Source organism: Setaria viridis, chromosome 2 (assembly GCF_005286985.2).
Source record: "Setaria viridis chromosome 2, Setaria_viridis_v4.0, whole genome shotgun sequence".
In the NCBI taxonomy this organism is placed as follows: Eukaryota; Viridiplantae; Streptophyta; class Magnoliopsida; order Poales; family Poaceae; genus Setaria; species Setaria viridis.
In genome coordinates, this window is record NC_048264.2 from 12697328 (window position 1) to 12705287 (window position 7960).

Sequence of the window (7960 nt, forward strand, 5' to 3'; positions counted from 1 at the left end):
AGAACTAAAACCTCGTATTCACACTTTAAAATTTTAGCGAAATTGATTGAAATTTATTGAAGATGATTTAGTTTAATAATGAGCAACTTTATGCGAAAAAGTTGGACTTATATGTGGGCTCACATCAAGAATCGGATTCTTAAATTGTTTTGTGAATCAAATCAATGCAACTCATTCTAAACCACTCCCAAACTATTTCCTTTTAGGAGGAATCCAAACCAAACCAAACCATTTGATGAATCAGCCTATTAATAACCAATCTAAACAACTTCAAAAAAAATCAATCCAATTAGCAGGGCTATTTGCAATAGTCGTCAAAAAAAAATATCGAGAAATTTTGGAGGTTTAATTTTAAGACGGCACTGGCCTACCGCCTACATGAACCATGATTATGCATTGTTTTTCTACAATCACTGCATGAATATATATTAGCAACGAGACAAATTAAGCCAATCCCTTCCATAATGATTGTACTGCACACTGTCGGTGTAGGTCTAGATCGGCAGGTGCCTCATTTGGGCAACCACTACTTCGCCATCACCTATTGACCATCATTCGCAGCCCTCCTGCGACTGGTGATTGGCGAAGCACATGAAAAGAGATCATGCTCTCACTGCCCATCACGTCTAAGCACGTCACATGCAACGAGTGCTCGCCATGTCTAGTACAGGAGGAGTGTCAGAGCATGTTGATGTTTAGATTATGTTACAGGTTTAGCTTACTTCTGAGCCTGTAGGGTCAGCTCGAAGAGAATCTGGGAGGGGTTGATGATGAACAATGATGCTGTTGATCTGATGATCTCCTTTTTGCAGAAAGGAAATTCCAAAGTACTGATGTGATTATTAATTCCGATGAAGATTATGAAGGAGATGATCATCATGCATGTTTTTTTTAAGAGGTCCCATCTCTGCCTTTCGAGGCTGGACGGACCTTTAATCCTCCGGTTTAACCTGCTCCTTCTTCTCTTTTCAGTGACTATATATACTACCTCCAAAAGAAAAAAAATAAAGCATTTAATATTTTGTTGATCGGCTTTTTTTACTTTGACCATCGATATATAAATAAAATGAATTTGTGATATATGAAAGTAATTTTCAAGAGAAGTCTACACATAAACAATTTATGTTTTTAACTATATTGGCAGTTGAAGTTTCAAAAACTTCATCAGAACGTTGTCCAATTATTTGTTACTAGTATGCTCTGGACATGTTATTTTTTCAGTGACGACCATGGAAATTGCTTTCACGGCATAGAGTAGATGTTGGAGGTTTGGGTTTTAACCCAAAAAGACACATTCATGAGTGGTGGGTGTGGTGTAATGTTTAGTGCTTCAATGCTAAATAGAACTGCATAAGACTTTACATGAGGACGTGTTCACAAAGTAAAATATGTTTTGTGGTATTGTAGCGAATTGGAGGACATGCTAACTTTTTTTTTTTTTGCAAAACAAAGAGTTTTATACAACACTATGGCAGTTTTGGCACCTTCCTTGTTTTTCTATCGAGAACCCATATACAATAAAAATATATTTCAAGGCAAATCTACTCATGTAACTTTCATGTTTCCGATCTCTATATCTCTTGAAAGACAATGGTCGGAAGACTACTGAATTGTCTTCGGGTCAGGGCCTTGAGGCAGTACCACGACAATCTCGATCAGTATCGGGCGCTCCTGCAATAGGTGGCAGGCAACTCTGCTGCCCACGTCCATGGTGCAAACGACGAAACAGATGAGAGGCCGTCCCTTGCTATAAATAAACCACCATGAAGCCCAGTTTATCGGATCCCACGACTCCCCCACTTCCGCCATCCAGGCACGCGTCTCCTCGATTTCCCAGGACTTCTCTTCTTCTGCACCCAAGCTTCCCCCATTCTGTTCTGCCATCAATTTTCTCCGTCCTGAATAGGTGAGCGCACTTTGTGAATTTGGATTGCACTGTTTCTTCAGGTTGCTTGTACACTGAATGTTCGGTAGTAGCCTGTATATTTGCTAATTGTTTCTATCAAGGAAATTAGGCCCTCGATTAGCGGTGCAAACTGTATTGAGAAATTGTTGGTTTGTTTTTTTTTCATAGTTAGTGCATTAGGAGCAAAGTAGTAAGAAACCTGCTGGTTGCTTAAGGAAATAGGATCGGAATCTTGTTTTTTCAGACTCCCAGTAGTTTTCTTGTGACGGGATTGGGTTCGACCCAGGACAATAGGTGTGGTCTGACTTTTATGTACTAGTGTGAATGCCTGATTCCTTTCAAAAAGAAAAAAAAAGTGTGAATCCCTGATCGTTTAGCAACTCCAATGAAGTGATCATCGTGTCGTGTTGCTTTGGACCAAGGTGATTGACGTGCAATGCCTGTTCTTAGTTATTTTTTTCTTAATTTCTGTAGCCCTAATGTGTTCCCCGTTGGTTTGCTGCGTCAGTTGCTGATTGATCCTAGCGTCATGCAGAAATACAGATGGAGGGGACTGTGTTCACTCCCTCCCTTGAGGGGATGAAGCATGTCAAGTCAGAGAGTGGCGTGATCCTGACCAAGCCGTTTCTTCAAGTATGCAAGCACATCCTTCCTGTGCTAGGTAAAAAGGAGAGATGTTTTGCATTCCCGCAATGCATTTAGGGAAAAACTCCCCCAACAAGCAGTACTTTTGATGTGGTTACAGCAACGGGATTCTGATTCATGGATCATTGCAGAGAAATTTGGGTCAGCCATGTCTATTGTCAAGACTGACATAGGAGGCAATATCACGGTAAGGGAAATCCGTTCCACATCGTAGGTTTCCTATGCATCTGATTGATATGATAAGACATCTCAGCCATGCCAAAGAAATTTCACTTTGATTTATATCTGGTTCCTACTGCAGTTTATGACCACACATTCTTGCTGTCCATGTGCAGAGGCTGGAGACAAAATATGCATCTGATCCTACAAAGTATGAGCAGCTGCACAGTATGGTGAAAGTAGAAGTTAGCGCAAAGACTGCAAAAAGTTCTAGCAGTTGTACCAACGGTCTTCTATGGCTGACAAGGTAAACCATCAAAATTTGCATATTTCAGTGTTTTATCAGTATTTGTTAACCGTGTTGTGCATTTGTTCGTCAGAGCCATGGACTTTTTGGTTGCGCTGTTCCATAATTTGGTACAGCACCCAGATTGGCAAATGTCACAAGTTTGCAGTGACGCGTATAGCAAAACACTGAAGAAATGGCATGGCTGGCTGGCGAGTTCGAGCTTTTCGGTACTATACCTTATCTAAGCTCCAGATAATCTGTCAACTCTCCAGTAATCACTGGCGACTAAAGTGTGATTTAAGTTTACTAGCAAAAAATAAAGCATGAAAATCTTCAGTGATCGGCTACTGGTTGTGCCATCAGCTTCAAACAGACACTTCACTGTACTGCTTGAAATGCTTTAACATTTACATGTACGTGTACATACTAATGCTCGTTAATTTCAGGTTGCCATAAAGCTTGCACCAGACAGGAAGAAGTTCATGGAGGTCATCAGCGGTTCGGGCAACATCAATGAAGACATTGAGAAGTTCTGCTCAACATTCTCCCCTTTGCTGGCAGAAAACCACAAGTTTCTAGTAAGTTCAGTCCAAATTACTGTACTTTTGGTGCGACCAACCCAACAGTTTCTGAAGGTGACTGATACACCTGTCTACTTGCAGGCCAGTGTGGGCATGGACGATCTTAAGGCATCTTGATGCAGTACACTTGTTTGTCATTCAGCATGCTCTGTGCCAAGCTTACAGAAACAAGCATCATTTTGTTGTTCAATTTGTATTGTGGTTCATGAGTCTCTGCTGCATGTAAATGTAACATTTATTATATCCTTGTTGTCTTCCATAAACATTTGTTCACCTCAGTATTCTGATTAATTCGATTAAATATCATGAGCACAGGATAACTTCTGTCTGATTGTCAATTTTTTATGGATGAGATTTAATTTGCATCTTCTGAATCGTTAGGCATGTTTAACCATGACGGGTATTTATAGAAATTGTTCGATGCTTTATATGCTATCCTAAATGGATAAAAGATTATTACATCTGGGATAACTACATTATGACCATAAGGTTCTTAATCTGCGATAATCACATTTTCCCTTGAGCCCTCAACTTAATGCGTGGTGGGGAAATTAACCTCTTGAGTTTGGAATTCACAACCTCCGCCTTGGTTTTGAGGTGGCTTTCAACTCAACTAAAAATTAAGATGAAAAAATGGGCCAAGTTCAAGTTTATTTCACTCTGGACCACATAATATATTATTTCACACCTCAAATTTATAAAATTTAGCTGCAAATTTTATAGAACAAGTCAAATGGGCTTGAAGGTTCCAGTAAAATTTAGGGGTAATTGCAACTGCAACAAGATCACTTTCAAGAACAATCAATTATTACCTTCAACTAGGTAGGCACGTCCTCTCCTCGGTTGTACTTGTTGAAACAAAATCAAGATGGAGTGTTCGTTTGAAAAAAAAAGCAAGATGGAGTGATCTCCCTCAAAAATTTGCATATAAACTTGGCCATTAAGACAGGTGGGACATGTGCACAAAAGTTGAAATGCAAAAATCTTGTGAACTCAAGGTGTAAACAACAACATATCGTTTCCACTGACATCTTTGCCCAAATGACTATCTTTAGATAAACTCCTCTGCATCCTCCATCCAGTTTCCCATAACCGTCTTCTCCTTAAATAGCCACAAAAAGGACAGGTAGCCTCTTCCTGAACTCACGCATGGTTGAATAATATTAGGAGGAAGCTCAAAGGGTTCTTGACCCTCCAAAAAATTAGGCATAAGATAGATCTCCTCTTCTCTTCCTCGAAGTAGCATTGACCGCAAGGGGCCATCCGCTGCGGTCAGTGTAAGTTTCTGAATCATATTGTGGCAATGCCCGAGGCTAGACAATATTGAGCTAGCCTTTACAAAGAAAGAAAGAGATTGAGAGGGGAGAGATGGCACTGGCCCATTGAAGAAGGTTGAGAACCAGTTAACAAGAATTGCCAACATTTGGTCAATCTTGTTAACAGAGTTTAAGGTTCCCAACAGAGTAAGCATTCCAATGTGGCATTCTGTTCAGCATATTTTCAACATCCTAATATGAATGTAGGCCTTTCGTTCTTTTTTCCAATCGTATTGTTTTACTGTAACTTTTTGTGGATTGATCCCATCAGCAATTTGCAAATTCAAGAAGAGTGCGTGAACCCACATACATACGCAAAGCTTAGGAATAAAACATGAGCACAAAGATGAAGAAGGGGATCCTGAAGCCGTTCCGCTACATTTCAAACATGATGGGTATGGACAATCATGTTGTTCATTCAATATACCTTAAAAAACTGACTTTTCATACCAGGGACTAGGTAGAACATTGGCATTGACATCATCAAATTTTTTTCATACTGAATTGCCACAACCAGATGGTAAAGAGCCTGAGATGCAAATCGGATTCCCAACGGATGTAAAACATGTGGCACATATCGGTTGGGATGGTCCTGGCGCCACAAATAACAACAACAATGCTGGAGGAGCACCTAGCTGGGTAAGCCAGCAGCGTTTATCTGACATTGGCTGAGAGCACATAACATGTTTGAGATCTACAGACAATCTTAGCTTTATGTCTACTTGATTCAAACAATGTAAAAAATATGGACTAGATATTCAATTTTATCTTTATGTCTACTCAATTAGATATTCAATCATAATAGTGGATATTGTGGCATGACAAAAATGTTGGATTTGACAGATGAAGGATTACCATTCGGCACCACTGGATTCGTCGTCTTTTAGGAGCGAGAGTGGGGGCACAGCTGCTGCAAATCCCTGGGCTTCTCAAGGTTTGTTTCCACGCCTCGAATAATTTGATCATCCACTTCTACGAAAACGAGTCTTGTTCAAGAAACATACAAAAAGGAGAAAAATATGTTTTAGCAGAAAAAGAAAGCTTGGTTTGGTTTGAAATTTGAAGGAACCATATGATTAAAATGATGATCATAAGAAATTATGTGCCAAAAGAAGAACACAATATGCAGCTATGCACCAAAAGATTATAAATGGTTTGATTTTGTGCACAAACACAAACACAAACACGCAGACTGAAATCTCCTTTTGTGTCTGATGACAGAGATAGTCATGGATGGAGGCATTGGAGAAACGTCCTTCAGGGACACGAAAAGCGAGGCGGGCGACGTCGGCGGGGGCGACTCCCCACCGTCCCCCGGCACGCGCCGGTCGAGACGGCACCGCTCCCGGGGCTCCGCCACCTCCTCCATGGACGTCACGGGCGCCGAGGGCGCCGACGAGAAGAAGAAGGACAAGGGCAAGAAGGGCCCCCGCAAGAACCGCAAGAAGGACAAGGACAAGCCCGAGGACGGCGGCGCCGCCACCTGCCAGGACCTTCCCGCCGTGCCCAAGAAGTCCAACCGCCGGAAAAGCAAGGGCAGCTCCGAGGGAACCGGCGGCGCGGCGGCGGTGACAAAGGATGGCGCCGCCGCGGCCGCGCCGGAGGAGGGGGCGGCGGCGCCCCTACCCCCCGTGGCCGACGACTAGGATCCAAACTTTTGGCGTCGTTTTGGGGCAACCGAATGAAGCATTGCTGCAGAGAGTACTCTGAGCTCGATTAGTAGGGATGATCATGCGGCGATCGATGGATGTATGGTACTCGAAGGGCACATGCATTGAGGATTTGAGGCGTCGTCCAAAGGTTTGATGATCACACGTTCATCTAGTAGCGTTCCCGGGGGTGGGTGTGCACGCACAAATGCCAATTCTTTTCTCTATTTCTTTCTGTAACAATATTGATCCACTTTTCTCTAACCTGTTATATATCTTGTTCAAGATTCATATATAAAAGTGTACTGTGTGCGCTATGTATACTCTCGCGTATGAGTTCGTTTTTGTTATGCAATTGACTTAGCAAGCATTTCATTAAGAACGAGAGGAGATTGACAACAAAAGACTCCCTAACACAGGCCAACACACAAGAATGCCCTTCAAAATTATGGATGGAACACATCAATAGATCGACTCGTGTTGTTTTGAAGAAAAGAGAGCGAAAACGAACTTGCGCGCCATTGAAAATATCACCCATGTAACTATGCTACTCGCAAGGAAATTGGCATGCCTTTAAACTGTTGGATATGCCTTTACACTAAGTTTTTCACACTACCATCAAGATTAGAGCAAGACTCAAACCATATTGAGCAAGAGGTACCTATCAAGTCGGCAAAACGACTATCAATGGAAATAGTAGGCAATTTAATAATACTTCGAAAGCTAGAGTACTTAGGCTTGGTCCACTTTATGTTTCGGGCAAAATTTTTACAATGCCTAAACTTTGTTATACAAGAGTAGTGTTGGCAATGAATTTGCTGACACGACTATTATAGTTCTATACCAATTTACATCGAACTATCTGGACGCTTAGAAATGAGAAATTCAGCAAAGAAACATTCCTATGTTATAGTACATTCCAAAAGACATTTCATAAACAAGAGATTAACATGAACTTCACAGTTTTAAATGGTCTAAATTCTTGTGAAAAAATTACTTGTTATCCAAGAAGTACAATTTGTTTTTAGTTTGAATGGAGATAAAGAAAACAATAGGGAGGTATAGAGCACGCGTGCAGGAGTAGAGCATGGCTCTAATTACCATATTGAGCAACACACTCCTCATTGCCCAAATGACCATCCAACGAAAATAGTAGGAAACTTATTTATACTTTAAAATTTAGAAATTTAGAGTGCGGTCAATTTGGTTTATGGACAATTTTTTTCATATCATGATATATTTTATTTGTTGACCTACATGTTTGGAAAAAAAATTATCAAAACTTCTGTCAAACCAATAATTTTGGTTGCTTACAAACCAAACGGATGTCTAGTTTCAGTGATGTGTATCTAATATTTGAATTGGAGGACTCTAGATAGTTGGAAGTAAAAATAGGCTCTTTCCATATGGCAATC

At 40.9% G+C, this 7960-nt stretch overlaps 2 protein-coding genes across 2 annotated transcripts; both read left to right on the forward strand.

The window, feature by feature from the left end:
* Positions 1-1650: 1650 nt before the first annotated feature.
* LOC117845725 (glycolipid transfer protein 1) lies at positions 1651-3900 on the forward strand. The gene is made up of 7 exons (XM_034726790.2): positions 1651-1906; positions 2442-2567; positions 2683-2738; positions 2887-3017; positions 3091-3226; positions 3446-3577; positions 3662-3900. The coding sequence occupies exons 2-7, from the start codon at positions 2450-2452 to the stop codon at positions 3695-3697; spliced, it is 609 nt and encodes a 202-aa protein (XP_034582681.1). The 5' UTR covers positions 1651-1906; positions 2442-2449; the 3' UTR covers positions 3698-3900.
* A 1330-nt stretch (positions 3901-5230) lies between these two features.
* On the forward strand, positions 5231-6915 carry LOC117846049 (uncharacterized). The gene is made up of 4 exons (XM_034727152.2): positions 5231-5291; positions 5414-5535; positions 5740-5830; positions 6118-6915. The coding sequence occupies exons 1-4, from the start codon at positions 5231-5233 to the stop codon at positions 6540-6542; spliced, it is 699 nt and encodes a 232-aa protein (XP_034583043.1). The 3' UTR covers positions 6543-6915.
* The last annotated feature ends 1045 nt before the right edge of the window (positions 6916-7960 follow it).

Excerpts from the sequence above, each read along its gene's own strand:
- LOC117845725 (XM_034726790.2), top strand. The coding sequence starts at position 2,450 with ATGGAGGGGACTGTGTTCACTCCCTCCCTTGAGGGGATGAAGCATGTC. Across the intron at positions 2,568-2,682 it reads GCACATCCTTCCTGTGCTAG|AGAAATTTGGGTCAGCCATG; the intron begins GTAAAAAGGAGA and ends GGATCATTGCAG. Across the intron at positions 3,227-3,445 it reads TGGCGAGTTCGAGCTTTTCG|GTTGCCATAAAGCTTGCACC; the intron begins GTACTATACCTT and ends CGTTAATTTCAG.
- LOC117846049 (XM_034727152.2), top strand. The coding sequence starts at position 5,231 with ATGAGCACAAAGATGAAGAAGGGGATCCTGAAGCCGTTCCGCTACATT. Across the intron at positions 5,292-5,413 it reads CTACATTTCAAACATGATGG|ATGGTAAAGAGCCTGAGATG; the intron begins GTATGGACAATC and ends TGCCACAACCAG. Across the intron at positions 5,831-6,117 it reads AAATCCCTGGGCTTCTCAAG|AGATAGTCATGGATGGAGGC; the intron begins GTTTGTTTCCAC and ends GTCTGATGACAG.